Source organism: Clinocottus analis, unplaced genomic scaffold, assembly GCF_023055335.1.
Source record: "Clinocottus analis isolate CAN_PGR_092001 unplaced genomic scaffold, fCliAna1.0.p SCAF_16, whole genome shotgun sequence".
Taxonomy (NCBI): domain Eukaryota; kingdom Metazoa; phylum Chordata; class Actinopteri; order Perciformes; family Cottidae; genus Clinocottus; species Clinocottus analis.
In genome coordinates, this window is record NW_027175887.1 from 11,176,874 (window position 1) to 11,196,031 (window position 19,158).

Sequence of the window (19,158 nt, forward strand, 5' to 3'; positions counted from 1 at the left end):
TGTTTGTGTGCGTATCGCTCTTCATCTTTGTGTACATTGATATGCGCTTGCATTCACGTGTAGGCATTTATGCATGCGTGTGTGTAGTTCAGACCACATCTCCAACCGTGGGGCCTTCAGGTGTGTGCTGCTGCATCCCTGTGTGCACCACTGGTACAGAATTCCATAGCCAGAGGCCCGCTCATGGCGTGTACATGTGTCAGCCATTACAGCAAATTAGAAATCCTCCTCAGCAAAAGCAGAATGTTCCAGCCTCATTCAGTCATTTCCACTATAAGGAAGAAGCTGTCGGCCATTTGCAATAGCCACAAGATACCCGGAAGAATGTCCTTCAAGCCCTCAGAATGACAGGCCTTTGAAACCACCGCCCAGGAGATACTCATTTAGCGGTTCAGAGGTATGGCTGTAGTTTCCCACAAATGGAACCTTTATTGTGTCTGAAATGACATTTAATGAAGGCCAGATTGAGGATGTTGGCTACTCTGGCTATATCAGAGGACATTCCCACTGTTGGATCTATACTGTGCTATGCAAGGATGTGGTTATTTTCCCAAAAACAATCCAGTTGATTGCTCGCGTTGGTGTCTGAAGTGCAGCTACTTTAAAGAAATAAAGGATGTCACACACACACACACTCTGCTATACGTTAGATGCTCAATGGCCGAGCCCTCGGGGAGGGAGGCTCACTGAATACAAAAGCCCACAACAAAGTGTCTGTGAGGCCCCTCCTTCTCCCGGAGCCTTCCCCAACTTTCATCTGCAAACCGAAGCAAAGTCAGTTAGAATGATGGATGGATGACGAGAAGGAGGACTGAACAAAAAATCCATCCACACACTGTTCTCCCCCCCCCACACCGTCCTCTTCTCCTTCCACCCTTCATCCCTCGCGTCCCACCACCTTCACACAGGTGCATCGATCTGTTTTGCCTCCAGGAGAACTTCCGGACTTGCCCTGCAGCTCCATAGAGACATCACTGAAAGGATGAATGTGCTACAGATCTGAAAGGAGGGATGTTTGGAGCTTACGCAACAGCCTTGGCGGCCTTGAAAGCATTAAACAGTGTTGGACCCGCATAACGCCTCAAGTTCAACGTGGGAGTAATTTATAACGGGGGAAAAGTTTGCTGCGATTCATTCCAGCTTCATGAGGGTTCGATTTGGGCAGCACCCAAAGCCAGGAGGTACAATAACGTAATTGATATATACGTATAGCGATACAAACCCACAGATATTTCTCAAATAAACAAAAAATGCATGCAAGGCCTCCTCAACCGCCATACCAGCTGCACAGACCAATTTTCAATGTGTCTTTCATCTTAGCAATAAAAACTCAAATGCCTCCCCGGAGAGCAAGTCTGCGCAGGACCTTTGTGTTTTTTCAGACTGATATTTACCTTTTCTTTGCTTAATTGTAGCAGCGGCATTGTGAGAGTAAGGATCTAAAGGGAATTAAACTAAATGACAATCATGTCATCGCACAAGCCGCAGACCATTTGGGAAATGCCTTCTTCTCTAATCCGCAGCTCTGCGGTGAAAAGTGGGACGGTGGTTGGCTCCTCAGTGATTGTGGGTGTGTTGGGAAGGGTGGAGGCACCAGGAGGGGAGGGGGCCGAGGGAAACTTGCGTGTGCTTGTATGTGTTTGCGTCCTCATGGCACAAGACGAGTGTGAGCGAGAGATAAACGGAGTGAGAAAGAGGTTCAAAAAGAGACAACTGTGATTAGCTCAGTGTACAGTTTCGTGCCTCCCAGCTTACTGAGACATGTGGCTGCAAATCTGACAGCGGCGTGAAGGTGAAACAGTTTGAGCTGCGGTGTACGTGTCTGACTTCATATGTGAAGTCTGTCAATATGCGTGCAGAGACTTTTATTCCTTCGGGCTGTTGCGCATGCTTCAATATGCCTGTGGGGGCCTATTGTTCCAGTCTGCGTGCACATGTTCCACTTGTGGTACCCGATCCCAGACTGTTACTTACTGAAATGCTTGTGGGCTGCTCTATGTGGCTTTCCTTCATTGAAAGGCCTCGTCGTCTTGAACGTTGATTGCCATGACGTCAGGTCCAGACCACAGCACGGCCTTTTATGTGTCACTGTCACCATCTATTTCCGCCCCGTGTGTGAAAAACAACTTTCTTTCCATCTTCGCGCTCCACTGACACGGACGGTTGGGTCGAACACTGCGCTACTGTTACTGGGCCAGAACCGCCACCCAAATGGAAGTGCTCGTTAGTTTTCACACTCAATCATCTTATTCAAGACGATCAGACGGGCGAAAGATGCGTGTGAACGCGCAGCCGGGGGAATGTCTCATTAGTTAACAAAGAGCTATGTGCTCGTTTGCGTAAACAAGTCAAACCTGGACGATCTCTGTAAATAAAAAACATTCATCAGATGGGTGTTAACTGACTGTAATTACTGGTGTAAAACCACAGCAGTTTGTCTCTCCACTCTCTGGAGTTTCCCATGTTTTTCAAATTCCAACTTGTCACATCGACTGTGAGAAGAGAGAGCTGTCATCCGAGAAAAAAAAAAAAAAAGCAGGGAAAAAATTGCTCCGTCCATCGCCTCAATGTGGAGTCAGGTCTGCTAAAATAGTATCACCTGTCCTGTGAGATCCTGTAGGCCAGTGTGTGTGTGTGTGTGTGTGTGTGTGTGTGTGTGTGTGTGTCTGTCTGTCTGTCTGTCTGTCTGTCTGTCTGTGTAGGTGTGTGTGTGTGTGTGTGTGTGTGTGTGTGTGTGTGTGTGTGTGTGTGTGTGTGTGTGTGTGTGTGTGTGTGTGTCAAACTGTTTCATGCTGCAGAAACAGGAGATGGGCTTCTACCCTGTGGGGCCAGTCTGCATTTCACAGGAATGCAAAATCATGTGCGACTCAAACAGGCAAACCATCAGTGAGCGCGCTAACGGTTGTTTTGGCCAAAGGGGACGGGAGTGGAGCAAATATGTGACCCACCAGGGGGAAAAAAACACGTTAAGATAAATTAACTTTAAAATTGGATATTTCACTTAAGGGATTGATTTTTTTTCGTTTATCTTTGGTTCGACTATCTTCCTGTGTGAAATTGGCACATTGCTTGGATGAATATGACGTTATGTGCTTTTTACAGTCGTCCAAAGCTTCATTCAAGCTAAATACAGTCAGAGGAACTGATGTGATTGGAGTCAATCTCAAACAGTTCTGAGACAATGGGGAATTTCTAATTTAGTTTTCTTACCAAGAGGTAAATAAGGAGATCGACACCACTCATTGCACAAAGGAAAAACAATCTGTCTAACAACACGAAGTAACACACAATAGGACAATTGTGTAAAGACGATGCATTGCAATTCGGCAGGGGATTAAGTGCCAGATTTTTTGGGGGGGTTGTGAAACTGAATTGTTACTTTCAACTTTGTGGTGGTGGTGTACTTTTAAAACATCCCCACCACACCCTCACTGTTGTACAGCTAATAATCACGATGGGTTGCCTGTGAGCCTCATTCCTGTGGGAATGTATTCTGAGTCTTTGACCTCTTCTGTTTTCACCCCTTTACCAACACACACACACACACACACACGTCACACACACTCAGACACAAATCTTCCTCTCCTTCCTGTAGCTCTCATCTGGTCTCACTTTGGGTTTTGAGGTCTGTGTTTTTAACGGACACAACAGAGCTGCTGGTCCAAATGATAGCAGTGAAGGCTTTTCCTTGGACGTCCCCAAAATACATTCAAAATGAATTTGGGTTCTGTCTTGACCAAGCGATCACTCACTTCCTGAGATATGGAGGAAAAGTACACTCTCGGTTTTCAGTGTTTGTCGTGTCAGGCGTAAGATGGCATTCTCCGCTCAAATCCGTGACACTGACGAGCCAATGAGGAGGAGGCCGAGGGGTCCAGAGAAACAATTACTGCTGAGTGGCTGACAGGCGGGATTAGAGGGTGTTTGCTTTTCTGGCACAAATGTAAAAGAATCAAATGCAAATGTGAAGCATGAGAAATCGACTTTGCCAAACGTTGATGCTGAAGATATATTAATCATGCATTCAAGCATTATTTTTGATATATAAAAGCAAATAATACATACTAACTTGAAAGATTGTTGGCTCTAACGTTGACTACTTTCAGGAGTTGCTATAAAAAAAAGGTAAAATCAGTGTGTGTCTGTGTGTGTGTGTCTGTGTGCGTGTGTGTGTGTGTGTGTGTGTGTGTGTGTGTGTGTGTGTGTGTGTGTGTGTCTGTGTGTGTGTTGCACAATAGGTGCTGAGGGGCATACAGCTGGAGAGGTATGTGGAATTCCCCTCATTCATACAACAAGCGGGATCCAGATGTGATCACACACACACACACACACACCTTAAAGAATTGTCTTATTTCATTATTGTTCTTTGGTTAAAATGTGAGGCTGGACGTGCTTTAAATCCATAAATACACATCAAATCTTTAGCATCGGCAGAGCCGTGCTAGCTGCTGCCCCCTGTTTCCAGTGTTTATGCTCAGCTACGCTAACCTGCTCCTGGCTGTGGCTTCATATTTAACGGGCAATTATAACAGTGGAATCAATCTTCTGACCAAGTGTGTTTCCCAAAATGTCAAACTGTTGTTTGCTCTGGCCGATTATTCTTTCCCCATAAGCGTTTCTGTCTTACATTCATCACTTGATGGTGTTTGGCAAAAGATGCAAATGTGACGTTCTGTCGATCTTTCACAACATCTGCAGAGTAAATCTTGAGTCAGAAACACCTCCGTAACTGTCTCATAATGTTGGGTATGATTATAGGTTCCTGATTGGGTTATAATCACTGAGGAGAATAAAGAGCTCAGGCACCTCTGAACATTTTCTGCACAGAAGTTAACAATCAGCATGAGCAAAGCAGCAATTTTGACTATTAAGACCACCCATCTGGGGCCTCTGAGGAGTTCAAAATGTTTTATACAGACGTGTATGTATGTCGCATACACACATAGAAGGAAAATATGCGTGCAGTTGTCTCTTATGGAACACACTGGGATTACTAACCAAGATGACAGAGGATGAGCAGCTGTAAATTGCAGGGCGCTGTGGTTAGCAGTCTGGGTGGGGGGGGGAGGACGGGTGGGCAGAGGGAAGACGTTCTGTGGCACCGTACCCAGGGAAAGACTGAGGTAATTACTTTCTTCTCCTCAGTATAGGGTTCGGTCTCCGTCCGACGTTTCTTTGGCGCGCCGTGAACCTCTCCAGACGTCAAAGGCCTCTGACATTTGTGGACACACAAATGCAGCATTTTCCACAGTCCATCACCGCTCTGACTATCTGTGAGCCGAGCCTCCTTTGAAATCACTGAGCCCAAATCTAAAAACCGTGTTGATATTTTCCATACTCTGAAGATGGCAGCGTTTGATAAATGTGTCCCTGCTTCTGGCACACTTTCATCTGATTCTCTATTTGATCACTCTGAAACTCACACAGGAACACAAAGTAGAAGAGAAGAGTTGTTTGACAGTGTGCACACAGCTTGTCCACAGTCTGCCCGACCTCTGAGGCCTCTCGAGCTCATCGCCCGTGATCAAGGCGGAATCAATGTCGACACATGCGGGCACACAATCAGCCGCTCTTCTTCTTCTGCTGTTTCTTAAACCATCCCTATTATCCCTCAGTCAACCCGGCATCCTGGAGAATGAGGACCCCTCTCCCTGATCCGCGTGAACAATACCCGTGCCACACAACTCCAGCAGTCCTTTGAAGCTTTCAGGTCGACCTGTGCTGCTGTCTCTGGCTCTATCTCTCCAGGAGATCAGGGTGCAGATAGTGAGTGATGTTTGCGAATACACATGTTCGAAAACCCCCTCTGTGTTATTGAAGCTGTCGGCGTTCAGAAACAGGAATGTGATCATGTGATAAAGGTGACACTAAAGCGGCAGAAGCCATTGAAGGTAATCTTTGAAATTTCTCATTGTTTATTTCTTTACTGGGTGCCCTCATACTTGAGATTTCACGGGGCTCTTTTTTGGCTTTGCTGGGCAGTCCCGCCCATGTTTAAACTGTTGACATTTTGTTGGACTGAACAGAAAATTGTGGTTTTTCATTGTTTCTTCCTCGGTGTAATTGCATTTTTATTACTCCTCATTCCACATTTGCAGTGTTTATAACCAGCTCAGGCTGTCAAGATATGCATTTCATATACCCACACTGCATAAAATCTGTTTATTTGCTCAGTAAACTACACATTTCACTTTGCGGTTCACGGCCGGGCCGTTCGGAGAGGACGAGCAAATATATTCTATTCTATTTTGGTTTTCATAAGCTCCATCTCTGTCAAACACATGTTGTCCTGACCGAAATGCAACAATGCCCGCGTGCCTCCAGTTTCCCGAACTTTCCTTCGATCCAGAGCGCATATCGGATTCCCGTGTCAAGTATAAAAGCTTTGTTTATCCTTTTAATCATTAGTGGGAGAGGGAGGAAGATATTTGGCCCACATATGTGGTCTATAACATGTGGAGGGCAGCCCCACCATGTAAGGATGGAGACATCACTTTATAGCGGGTTAACTCACATTACTCACTGATGAAAGGAGCTTTCTCTATTTCTGTTACAGTCACGCATTCAAGGGCTTAATTCTACCCACAATGTGAATGCACTGCAGCTCCTGTAGTGCGTGAATCAGAGCCACTGGACGACAGATGTTTTCAGGGAGTACCTTGATGAAACTGGATATAAAGTCATGGCGTGTGGACACAGAACGAGACACTTTTCTCTGTGGCTCAAAACAGAAGCAGGTGCAGTGCCCGTAAACATCCACATCTAAGCAACAGGCCTCATATATGGTGTAATTAAAACAAGATGTCCCTGCGAATGAGTCAGTGGCACACGCACACACACACATGCACACACACATACACACATTTAAATTGTACCCTGAGGCTCGGCCTCTGGGACTGGGGTAGGCTTTGGAGTAGTAGCGGTTTTAATGTAATTAAGGATTTGCTCCGGAGCAGGATGAGCCCAAGAGGTCAGTGGAAGGAAAAGTGTGGTTACAATCCGAGTCTGTCTCGTGATTCTATCAGAGGATTACCACTTCCTCCTTCCTGTTTGCTTCCTCTTGGCCATACAGCTGTGCTCAGATGCCAGCCAGAAAGGGTGTTCTCACAGATAGCAAACTCTAATTACAGTTCCTTGTTTTTCGGCAATTTCCTTTTTCCTCTTCATCTCACATCTGGTTCATCTTTGGTGTGGTGGTCTCTGTCTGTTGTTGAGTTTGTCGCAGACCCCCTCCCTTCCCTTCTCATCCCTCTCCTCCCCTGTCCCAGACGTCACCTCCGAGGAAGGACAGGTCAGTCCGTCTGCAGCTGTGTGTGGCGTTACTACAAAGACAGCAAGTCAGTCATGCCTTCCTTGTGCAGGTATTACTTCATCATCACTTTGGGCCAAATTACAGTTCAAACAATACTTTTGCAACAGCTGCCCCCTCTGAAGTGAATTCAACTGTTTTGATCCGACAGACGAAATCATCACATCAAATGCACAAAACAGTCTTTGCGTTAAATGTTGTGCGACGACACATCATTACAATCTTTGAATGTTTGCACTTCCTTTCTTAATCCTCGGCCTGACACTGCAGCTTTCATCTCCCCCTCTGATCTTCCAGCCTTTGAAACAGGCAGATCCACACCTGCTCTCACCCAGACATTTAAAGAGCACAGGAGCTGTTGAACGCAGCCCCACATCCTCACTTTGTTTATAATTCCACCACTCCACAAGCCAAGAAGCTGCTTTGCTGAGTTACCTGGAAAACACAGAGCACTCTGATGTCTGCAACCCGTGCAGACCTCAGACATTTGACCAAGTAAAGTTATCCTCATAACTCCTGGGTCTACTTCCTGACGCGATGGAGAAGATGGCAAGTGGACACAACAGTGGAGACTTGATTTTCAGATATTTACTGAACTCTTAATCGGTGTATTTTTTTCCAGCAAGAATGTCAACAAAATTCCATTAACAAACCTTTTTGTGATGGAAAAAAAAGCATAGCCACATGTAAAATATTATTTGATTCATGAATCCTCTGCAATTACAAGTACATTTAATTGAAAAAGGATAATTTTCTAAGTGAATCGAGACACCATGAATTATTACAGTTGTTGCTTTGTTGTTGTCATCAGGAATGAGCCTTGTTGTGCTCTGAATGCATTATTTCCTCTACATAGAGCAAAATATGTCCACAAAGTAATACTTAGGTGAGTTGCAGCTGGTTTCAGATGTATTTTCCAGGCCCACAGCACTATCAACTGGTGGGAGCATGCAACTACACTTTTAAATAGAGATCTGAACTACAGCGTGTCCAACATACCCTCACAGATCCAGAGTGGCGCAGTGAAGCGTGCAAACAATGACTTACCCAGTGAGACTTTAACTCATAACTGAACCTTAAACTCTCCTTAAGGGAGGTACAATAGAGATCCAGGTTTGCTCATTTTAAAAAGTGGTTGAGACCAGTCTGTTCTTGCTGCCCAGTGAGGCCACTCTCCATCAGAGCCCCGGCGCTCCATGATAGGCTTCGCCCCGCAGCGCTTCATTCACTGTCCTCACCTCAAGCAGCGGAAAACATCCTTCTCTTTCACTGCTCACCTTTCTGTTCATCTACCTTTTCTGTGGAAGAGGCCAAAACAAAACGTGGGTGAAAGGTGCATGTTGTTAAGTGTCCAATCAACCGTATGTGTGAAACAAAAACTCACTTTTAGGGATGAACGTGAGTGAGCTGCTGAATATTCAGAAGCGTGACCGGCCTTCTGTGGGTCCGTCGTACAAGAACTCGTGGCCCAATCCACTGCCACACTTCCCACAACAGACCTGTGATATTTGAGCACAAGTAGTTTGAATCAGAGCTCTAAACCTACAGATCTCATGATTACCAAGAGGTGTTGGTTGACTAACAACCAACATGCACTATATACCTTTAGCGGCCCCCATGCTTCTGGCTGTTTGGACACACTGTCCTTGTGGATCGTCTCTGAGAAGGCTGGCCAGGGAGACGAGTGCTCAAACTTTGACAGGCTGGAAAATAACTGGTGGCCACATTCAGAGCACACATATATACCTGAGAGGGGGAACAAAGGTATCAACGAATGGACTATTCTTTCCACCACAGCGGGACTTCATGCTTCTTCACTCACCAGGTTGGAAGTGATCCTTAAACTCTTCTCCACCAGAAAAAGAGCAATATGACATTTCATCCATTTTTAAATGTCTTTATGCCTTCACACCAAACGTGATTTCTCTGTGGTTTGACCAGTCTGTTTATAAAGAGTGACGCAGCTCCAGCTGGAGCAAACCAGCAGGTCCAGATCTCAAGTGTCAGCCGCTCTGCCCTCCTTGCGTAAGGCCTCACCTCGTTCTCATCGCGTCCACTGGATGGCAGTATTTTCATCACTGAGAGTCAGTGGCGATGTTCTGCTTCGTCAGCCAGAATGTGCTTTAAACTTTATAATAATATACATCACAATAATGAGTATGACGTATGTGAGGAAATCAGGGGATCAGTGTGGAAGTAAACAGTGGAGAACAGCACTCTGTAAATTAAAACACCAGTTTTAGAGCCACGTGGTTAAAGGCCGAGTTCAGTCCGGACAGCGTCGTCATACTTGTCTCATTACTGACTAAAACTATTCAGACATAATAAAAGAGAGAGAGAGCATTGTGCTATTTTTATTTCAAATAAATTTATTTCAGTTTGCATATTAGTCATTCATAGTCAGTAAACAGACGTGTTTTCATCACATTTCATAACCTCAGTTAAATAAGTTATATATATGCATCTAAAACTGATGATTGTCTAATCAGTGAGGCTTTCCTGAGATGCTGATGATTGCTGAGTAAAAAAAGAGTTGAGACCAGTCTTCTGTTCTCGCTGTCCAGAGTGGCCATCATTCATCAGAGCCCTGGAGCTCCCAGATGGGATTTATCCCAGAACCCTTCATCCGCTGTCCACACCTCCAGCAGCACAGAGACACGTCGACAAGTCCAGCATGACTTCCCTCTACACGCTCACCTACTGTCCATCAACCTTATCTGTGGAGAAATGAGAAAACAGAAATAGTCAGCTGATTGTACAGCCAGAGCACCTGAGCTAAACTCTGTCTTGTTAAATATTTATTACAATATTATATTATTATAATCACAATTATTCATGGTTCAGATCCGCACGGATCTTGAACGACAATGCAAACATCAGCAGCGTCGATTTCACTCGACACATTTTCTTGTTACTTGTTGGCCCATAAATATGCCGATCAGGGTTTACGCTATGTCTTTGTTTTCATGGCATATTAACTCATTAATTTTCCAAAATTTTAAATATGAAAATAGTAATGCATTACCCTTCATCTAAACAGCAATAAAATACAAAAAAAAAACATTTGGCGTTTCAAAACATGATTTTCACTGTGATCAAAAATAGTTTACTCTGCTTTACCCACCTATATTAAAACATAAATGACATTTATATTCTCACATGAACACAAAATCATATTTTTTGGGTTGCATCATAAAATATGACAAACAAAATCATAGAAAAACATCCATTGAAGCTTTGAATGTAGAAAAGAAATTGACATTCAATGCAACCCTTTCTAATAAATTACTCATATGGAGCACAGAGCAAGTTGATTTACTTATTTTTTGCTGTATACTTGGTAAATAAGCATTCCTTGGGCCTACATGACACAAAATCAGTAGTTATGATTTAATCAGATTATCGAACCTTTAGGGACGAACTTCAGTGAGCTGCTGAATATTCAGAATCGAGACGCGCCTTTGGACGGCCCGTCATTCACAAACTCATGGCCAAGTCCATTTCCACACTTCCCACATTTTACCTGCAAAACATCCCACATTCAAATCAGCAATTTATAGATTTCAATACAGCCAGCAGTTGATACATTAAACAATCACTATAGCTTCTCGAGGATACCTGCAGCTAGTGACATACAGTTAATTGTGCTGCGTAAACAAGTATGAACATGTGTGGAGGCCTGTTTAGACATGAATATTGCACACTTGCGTTGAGCTTCTTCCGACAGGTTTAATACATCAAGAAAATCAATTCTCTTTGGATTGTACCTTATAGGCCCCAGGTCTCTCCTTGTGTTTGGACACGCTGTCTTCATGGATGGTCTCTGTGAAGGCCGGCCAGGGAGACGAGTGCTCGTACTTGGAGCGGCTGGTAAACAGCTGGTGATCACACTTGGAGCAGACGTAAACCCCTGAGGTGTAAAAGATGAAAGATAAGGATTTGAGTTTAATATCAGGAGAGAACCGTTGAAAATGTCTTTTTTAATTATTGTTTCGGCCTACTTCAGAACAAACATCACGTTAGCACCTACTAGTGGCAATGTGTTGGTATTCTCTTATCATTGATAGTTATGATCATGTTTTGTTACTACTGTATTTTAAAGAATATGTTATATTCATTTTAATATTATGAATGTTTTAGTAGGAATGAATATGTAAGGTTGAGCTAAATAAGGTTGCATTTTTATTTGTTTAAGGGTGTGTTTTCTAGAGGAAGTCGACTTGTGTTGTAAACAAAAACCGGTTTTGTAACAGAGTCAATGTGTAACCCGAGCATGGGTTACACAACTTCACAAGATTTTGATTATTTACGTTATCCCTTTAATGTCTAGTGGTATGTGACCACGTGAACTGTGCCCACCCCTCTTATTGGTGGAGAGGAGTCAATCATTTAGTCCGAAACAAAGTTATTGAGCATTACAATGAATAGTTAGCTAACAGTGGCGAGCGATGGTTAACTACACTTTTGCTGAACAGACTTCAAACAGCATAAGTAAAGCAGACATTTTGAATAAAGTGCAAGAAGTTAAAAAAGATTAAGGTACCTGGTTTAAAATGGTCTTTATAGACCTCTCCGCCGAAAAAACTACAAAACGACATCCCTCTGCTCTACAGACGGTGTCTGTTCCTCTTTGACGCAGTGAAAAGTTATCTTGACCATCAGAAATATTTCTGCTGGCAACAATACAACTTCCGGTTTAAGAGTCCGACCTTCACAATAAAAGCAGAGCTGACGTGTGACCCATAATCATGGCTGTGTAATAACATTTCAATCATATACTGTATGTCATGTCTGTCATATTCATTGAATGTGCTGTAACTCCATTACGTTATTCATGCAAGTCACATGACATCTTTTGATTCTGTCCATCCGGGGAGAGAGATTCTCTTAGATATTAAGAATGTCAATATAATCTCAAATTTAGTTCAATTTTTATTTTATTACGGTAAATTTAGTTGATGTTTGTTGAAGTGATATTTCTGATATTGACTATTCAGTGTCTTTATGTTGTGGCTTGGTTGCTTGACTGAACTTTCATCTATTTGGAATTGCCCCTTTTATTCTGAAGGACTACAAACCGGATGTTCTACATTGACTGCTAGCGGACCACAAGCTCTGGGCTCGAGCTAGGTTCGTTAGCAGAGTTCGTCTTCTCGCCCCTGGGCTTCTGTCGTGCATGTTTGTGTGCTGTCCGGTGACATGGCCGCCACAATGTTCCAGTTGAGGTCGTTTGTTCACCAGCGGCTGTACACGGCGGCGGAGGAGATCCTCGGAGAGGTGGAGAAAACCATAACGTTGGCCATGTACGAAGTAGAAGTTACTCGGTCCAAAGAGGAGGTGAAAAGTCTGCGAAACGAGCTGGAAATCCTGCGAAATAAATCAGGTTAGAAACTTTGGTTGAATGCATTGTTTTCGCAGCGAGTAGGCTTCGTGCTGCTATTCCAACCTCCACATGTAGATGGCGGTGTAGCGCCAGAAGAAGAAACGTTAGTTGAAGATGTTGCGCGCCTCTTGCTCGCGCACGCGCACCACCCACTGCACAAACTCAGCTGCAGTAACGGTAGTCGATAAATGTTTGATGCTATGTCATTAGTGTCGTGTTAGTCAGGTAAAGACCTGACCACAACTACACTAATAATCATGTTTATATGACCAATACTACAGTATTGGAACTCTAAATTTGAGGGTTGCTTATCTTTTCTGTTGGAAAAATGACTTCCTTTCCTCACATTAACGTTTGCTCCTGTCCATTTTTGCAGCTGCAGAGTCTTCACTGAGCAGCAGCACATGGCGACGTGGAGGGGACGGTGACGCCTCACTGCTGCAGGAGAACCCAGGATCCTCAACACCAGAAGAGTCCAACTCCAGTCTGGTTACTGAGGTCCCGGGATCCTCTCAAACCAGTGCAGAGCCAGACGATAATAACTGGAACTACTCCTTGGTTCAGACAGACTTCTTGTTGTCGGAGATAAAAGAAGAGCAGGAGGAATTTGAAGGTGACGGTCAAACACAAGAGATGGTTTTCCCCCCTTCTGAAATCGTGAAAAGTAAGCCACGTCAGCCAGAGGCACAAGCGTTGTATGAAATGCGGCCAATTTCTTCAGACGGCTCTGCAGCTGAGAGTGACAACCATGACAGTGACGAGGAGTTGGTGAATAGTAAAGGAGAACAGACCGAAACAACGAAACGGAAAGGAAATATATTGCAAAGGCAAAGTGGCAGCTTCAATGAGATGGACAAAAGAACATTAACCAATGACAAAAGTCCAGCTAAAAGTGAAAAGGGTCGCAGTTTTTGCCATTTTTGTGGTAAGGGATTTCAGTACATTGGCTCTTTGATGAAGCACATAAAATCACATGAAAACAATTTTGACTGCACTGTTTGTGGGGTGAGATGCCCGTCTTCAAAAGAGCTGATAACTCATGTGAAAGGTTGTCACAACAAAACATTTTTTTGTGACATCTGTGGCAAGACTTTCGACAATGGCCGTTGTCTGCGAGTACATAAAAGAATACACACGGGCAAAAAAGAGTTTGTGTGTCAAGAATGTGGCAAGACGTTTTACCGAAGAGAGCATCTCACTGTGCATGTGAGGTCACATTCTGGGGAGAAACCTTATCACTGTGATATTTGTGGGAAAGCGTTCAGTCAGAGCCAGAACCTAACGATTCATAAAAGAAGCCATTCGGGGGAGAAACCATATCAATGTGGTCTGTGTGGCAAACTTTTTAACGCTAGCAGTCAACTCAAAACACACATGCGATACCATTCAGGGGAAAAACCGTACCCATGTGATATCTGTGGTAAACGTTTTACCCAAAGCGGACAGATGACGAGACATAAAACCACACACACAGGAGAGAGGCCATATGGCTGCCGCATTTGTGGTATGAGATACAGATTTGCACCTAATCTAAAGGTGCACCTGCGAACTCATGAAAAGTCCCTCACTGGGTGAAAACTAGCAGACAATCTCAGAACTCAATTTATCATAAATACCGGTAAGTCAGGTGAAAAGAGCTCTTTAATTTGCAACACAATCTAAAATGTTTGTGAATACCTTTTAGGTTGATATGTGTTAGACTGCTGTAATATGTCAGCACTTTTTAAAGAGAGTTAAACGATTCCCACAGGTAGAGACAGGTATCTTAGACCATCATTGTGCTGAGCAGCATCTCTGGAGCTGCTCTTTCTTCACATTTCATGTTTCTATTCTTGCATATTGTTCAGTGGAATTGCTTTTAATGCTGAAACCAACTGTCCACATGGGGGGACAATAAAGTGTCATATCCTATCATATCATATTCCAGTAGTCTATTTATATTTCGCTGCCTGTAGCCTCCAGGTAAAAAATATGTACACCAGTATTACTCAAATTCTCGTCCAGTATGAAGCTACCTAAATGGTATTTATATCAGACAACTAATACGTCTATTATTACTGTAGCTAACAATATGCAATAACTTGCCTTGAAAAACTTCCCGGCATAATGGTGAGTTTGGAAGAGAGTGAAGTTTATTCACGATTGTTTTTTTTATATCAGTGCCCCAAAACACAGTTAGTGTACCTGTGTTTTACATTTAGAAACCTACTATAAACATTATAGTATTTGTGGAAGAACAATCACTCAGACCCAGAACCTCACAGCTCATAAAAGGACGCCTACAGGAGAGAGACCGTGTTGTTGTGGATCACGTGCAAAACTATTTTCTACCTGCGGGTCAACTCAAAGCGCACATGAAGCGTTGTTTTTTTTAGGACAAAAGCTCTCCTCACGTAACATTTGTAGTAAAACATTTTGCCAAAGGGGGACAGGTGATTCGACGTTAGAATGGGCATTATGGGAATTGTAGTAGCCATTTTGGGGGGTATTTGACACCCAACTATATATAAAGCAGCATGCTTCAATTTGGACTATTCTCTCATTTTTGAGTCTCTCACAAAAGTGACTTATTAACAGTTTTAACAGTAGCTTTCACCTGAGGTGAGTTTTGAATCCCAGTCACTGTGCTATCATGTTATAAAGTAAAACATGTTCCAGATCAGATTCTGTTCACACTATGGAATCCAAACATATGCAATGATCACAAATTGATTTTGAGGAAAATCAATTGAAATCTCCACAGTCTGGTGAATTTCTAAACGCATAATACAAAGAAGTTTGCTTCAAATGCCTATTGTTAACGTCTAAAATACGATAAATGTGAGCAGAATTTAAAATCCATTTCCCAAGTTTTATTTGACTGTCCCAATGAGCATAAAAGGATCTACACAGCCAGAGTTTGTTAACAATCCAGTGAATCTGTGGACGCGTGCCCCTCCAGTGAAGCGCAGGTGACCGTATCATCCTGCTGCTCTAAAAGATGTTACGCAGTTTGGCCAACAGGTGGCAGCAGAATTAGCAAGATACTATCCATGAGGTAGGACTTGGGTTTATTAGAAACACTATTTTCCATTGTTTGCTCAAGAACCCACAGACAAAATATAAGCAACTGTCAGACAGCACAATGGCTCTCTGGTTTTAACATGAACTCTTGCTTGCAGGATATAACAGCAACCATGTTTAATAATCCAAGTGTATAAACCTGTCCCATGCAATTGTGTGCATAGTCCTCAGGATTTCAGTTAAAGACACACATTTTTACAAAACATTTTTTTTTTTAAATCCCAAAACTCTGAATGCCATTACTGTATAAAATAAATTAGGTTTTGTAGTCCATATTCTATGAATGCTGGTTAATATGTAAAAAATCAACTGACAAGATGTATCGTATTCTTAATTACCTAGCCTTTAATTTTTGTAGTAGCTAATCTATGCTTTTTTTTTCTTTTTTAGATGCACAACACAACATGCAGAAAAGTGACGGTACTGTAACTGCTGAGAATGAAATCATTTTGACTCATACGCCTGTAACTCAGACTGATCCCAGATCAGAGCTGTCACTTAGAACTTCAAGTCCTGTGTCTGTGCAGAATAGCACCTGGGTCTCAACCTTTTCTGTGCCGTGGGAGAAAACGCATGGCAGTTTGAGAATGTGTCTTGCACAGAGGAAGAGACCACCAGCGGCAGATCAGCGGCACATGGTCAGAGTCATTGCAGAAGCAATACGACAGATTTGCTTAAACCCACCATTCAAACAGTGCGCTGCACTGGCTAAGCGCATCGTTGATGAATACCCTGAATCTTTTCAGGACAGAAACGAAGAGGGAGAGCAACTAGGTAATGGGTATTACACTTTAGGAAAACAATTGAGGACCAGGATTGAATTTTTGAACAGAGACAATACCCTGGCACGGCTTCGAAAGCCAAAACGTTCGTTTTCTGCTGTGGCTGAAAACCAGCCAGGACCGTCAAAGTGTGGCAAAATGGATAGCTATGGCTGTGTCAACTGGCAGCCTTTGGAGCTACCTGTAGGGGAAAATAGAGAGTCTCTCTATCATAAGAAAGAAGAACTTAAGACTATTTATTCCCAGGAGGGACAAAAAGGTGCGGACCAGAAGCGAGTCAATGACCTCATGGTATTAATGTATGAGCTACAGCGTCGTGAGATTAATGCAACTCCCTCACCGAGTATGTCAGACATACAGAAACATTGGCCATTCCTCCTCACGCAGAAGTTTTTACTGCAGCACTTCTGCACATTGACAGGAATAGAGCTAGAGTCAAGACTGCGTGAATCACTTGCTGAAAAGGGGAAAAGAGTGCTCCACTATTTCAAAAGTCAGCTTTTGAAATGGAAACAGGAAGTAAAGATGGTCCTTCACGGCCTTGAGCAACAGATGGAAGACATAGATACTGGACTTGCAGCAATACTATCCATGATTGCTTACTTCAAAGAAAAGGAAGATGCCCTTTTCCTCTTGGCTGATGTAAATATGTTTTGTACAGTATTGGCACAATTCATTTTTTTTTTCTTTAATGTCTCTCCTAATTAGGATTTCTAATGGTGGTGTCTGTTTATTTTGTGTTGCAGGAGACTTCCACCCAGGCTGATATTGAGGCCCAGGTTTCCCTGCCTAGCACACCGCGGCTCATCATGCTTGGTAAGATCCCAGCACGAGACAAAACACAACATAGGCTGACAGTGAGGATTACTTCACCATTAGAGCATAATAGCATTAAATAGCCACCGTGGGCTGCCTTGAGTCTAACAAAGAAAGTTCTTATAACAAGCGTCATCGTAAACCAAAAATGCCTAGCTCGCACGCTGCACAATGCGTTCAAAAGTTTTGTTCAAAAGGCTCACACTTGTCACAATGTAAAATACACGTCTCCAGCATCCAGTCGTATGCTCAGGACTCCCCAAACACATCTTTATTTCCAAAATAAGTGCATGAGTTGTATTTGAGCTTATTTACTGGACATGACTTCTGCTCTGTGCATGCACACTACCCGGCTATGCATGAAAAGATTTTACGTAAGGGAAGTGTACTTTTTTGTCAAACTCAGAGTGCGCTCAATTCAACAATGCACAATGCATTTTTAAGCATTGTTATGTGATTCTGCTTTTTATGTGAAATGTCAAACCCTATCAAGTTAAATGTTGTTCACTGTCATCTTAATTTTTTAGGAAATTCCATTCTGGGAGCCAAGAAATGGATGCTCTCCATTGAGGGCAGAGTTGTCCTCCAGTTAAGGGACCGTGCAGATTTCACCTCTGCTCTTGCTGTCCTCTTTGGGTCCTATTATGTATTTAACATTGAATACCCAGAGGAGGCAGCCACATCCCTTGAATTTATTCAGAGGTAAGTAGTGATTTATTGTTGATATTCTTCACTCGGGATAGGAACCATTACTAGAGTAAAATACTCCTCAAATTTAGCAAACGGATTTAGCCTTAGAGCAGAAAAACTATTTATATCCATCACTGTGAATTCAGCAGTTCCTCCTGAATGGGCAGTTGGGCTCATCTCTTCTTTTTGGTGGAATGCAATGTGGCAGCACGGCTGTAGTCGGAACTATCGCTGAAACCAAGCTGAAGTTGTTCTCCTTGGCTGAGGTAATGTATGATGTCTTCTTGTATTTACAGATTTTTTGTGAGGATAAATCCAGAACAGAGCAAGTGCGCTGCCACGGTGCATGTCAGCAGAAGGACTGGCAGAGTGGTCCAAAGGAAGAACGAGTCCCTCAATCCGCTCGTGGCTTCGTTCATCAGGGACTTCATTGACTACGATTGACATAACAATTGATACAAGGTGAGATTGTTAATTAATTGGACCTTGACTACTCTATGGAAAGACATCAGGGTACAATTGAGTTCAAGTTTATTTAGCTCTTATTCACAGTTCCACAGAACACAGGTCGTGGGAGTGTTTGCCCTTTTATAATGTCGTCAGTAGTAGAAACATGTTGTGGTGTTTCTAATCAGAATCGGTAACCAATTTCTCTCTGTCCTTCTACTGCAGGGAAGATGACACCAGCCCAGACTCAAGTTAAGAAAGTGACTCCGCTGCAGGGATTGACAACTCGAAAAAGACAAAAATACAAAATCTTGTTTGTTCTGTTTTGCGTGTTGTATGCCATGAAAGTGTTGTTTCTATAGATAAACATTTGTCTAACATTTTGAAAGTTGTAAAATAAATTACTTTTGTTAAAAGAAATCAGTGTCTTGATTTTACTGTATGTAATTATTTGACTGTTATTCATTTACAGTAAATGTAAAATGAATACAGTAATGAATTCTACAGTAGTCTAGGACTTGCGGTTAAAAATAATACAGTACCATCTTACTGTGATCACAAGTACAGTATTTTGATTACTACTGTAGAACCAATTACGGTACTGACTGATTACTGTAAAAATGACTACATTATTCCAGAGCTGCTGTGATTCATTTTACAGTAAGAAT

The 19,158-nt window shown here is 42.9% G+C and overlaps 2 protein-coding genes and 1 pseudogene across 3 annotated transcripts; 1 reads left to right on the top strand and 2 right to left on the bottom strand.

Moving 5' to 3' along the window:
• Nucleotides 1-7,917: 7,917 nt before the first annotated feature.
• Nucleotides 7,918-9,248, bottom strand: LOC137786853 (methionine-R-sulfoxide reductase B1-A-like; annotated as a pseudogene).
• A 444-nt stretch (nucleotides 9,249-9,692) lies between these two features.
• Nucleotides 9,693-11,980, bottom strand: LOC137786846 (methionine-R-sulfoxide reductase B1-A-like). The gene is made up of 4 exons (XM_068578960.1): nucleotides 11,853-11,980; nucleotides 11,077-11,219; nucleotides 10,718-10,832; nucleotides 9,693-10,026 (listed from the first exon to the last, which is right to left on the bottom strand). Exons 1-4 carry the CDS (start codon nucleotides 11,905-11,907, stop codon nucleotides 10,007-10,009), a joined length of 333 nt encoding a protein of 110 aa, XP_068435061.1. The 5' UTR covers nucleotides 11,908-11,980; the 3' UTR covers nucleotides 9,693-10,006.
• A 449-nt stretch (nucleotides 11,981-12,429) lies between these two features.
• Nucleotides 12,430-18,832, top strand: LOC137786159 (uncharacterized). Of its 2 annotated transcripts, XM_068577818.1 has the most exons (7): nucleotides 12,430-12,692; nucleotides 13,069-13,617; nucleotides 16,146-17,179; nucleotides 17,284-17,353; nucleotides 17,881-18,055; nucleotides 18,340-18,505; nucleotides 18,716-18,832. In XM_068577818.1, the coding sequence occupies exons 1-6, from the start codon at nucleotides 12,509-12,511 to the stop codon at nucleotides 18,485-18,487; spliced, it is 2,160 nt and encodes a 719-aa protein (XP_068433919.1). In that variant the 5' UTR covers nucleotides 12,430-12,508; the 3' UTR covers nucleotides 18,488-18,505; nucleotides 18,716-18,832. The 2 variants fall into 2 exon arrangements, with proteins under 2 accessions (XP_068433919.1, XP_068433920.1); XM_068577819.1 differs by lacking the exon at nucleotides 18,716-18,832 and having other exon boundaries at nucleotides 18,190-18,432.
• Nucleotides 18,833-19,158: the final 326 nt, after the last annotated feature.

What these genes read in the sequence shown, in the direction of transcription:
- LOC137786159 (XM_068577818.1), top strand. Translation starts at nt 12,509, where the DNA reads ATGGCCGCCACAATGTTCCAGTTGAGGTCGTTTGTTCACCAGCGGCTG. An exon ending in AATCCTGCGAAATAAATCAG is followed by an intron (nt 12,693 to 13,068) that starts GTTAGAAACTTT and finishes CCATTTTTGCAG; the next exon opens with CTGCAGAGTCTTCACTGAGC. An exon ending in CCCTTTTCCTCTTGGCTGAT is followed by an intron (nt 17,180 to 17,283) that starts GTAAATATGTTT and finishes TTTGTGTTGCAG; the next exon opens with GAGACTTCCACCCAGGCTGA.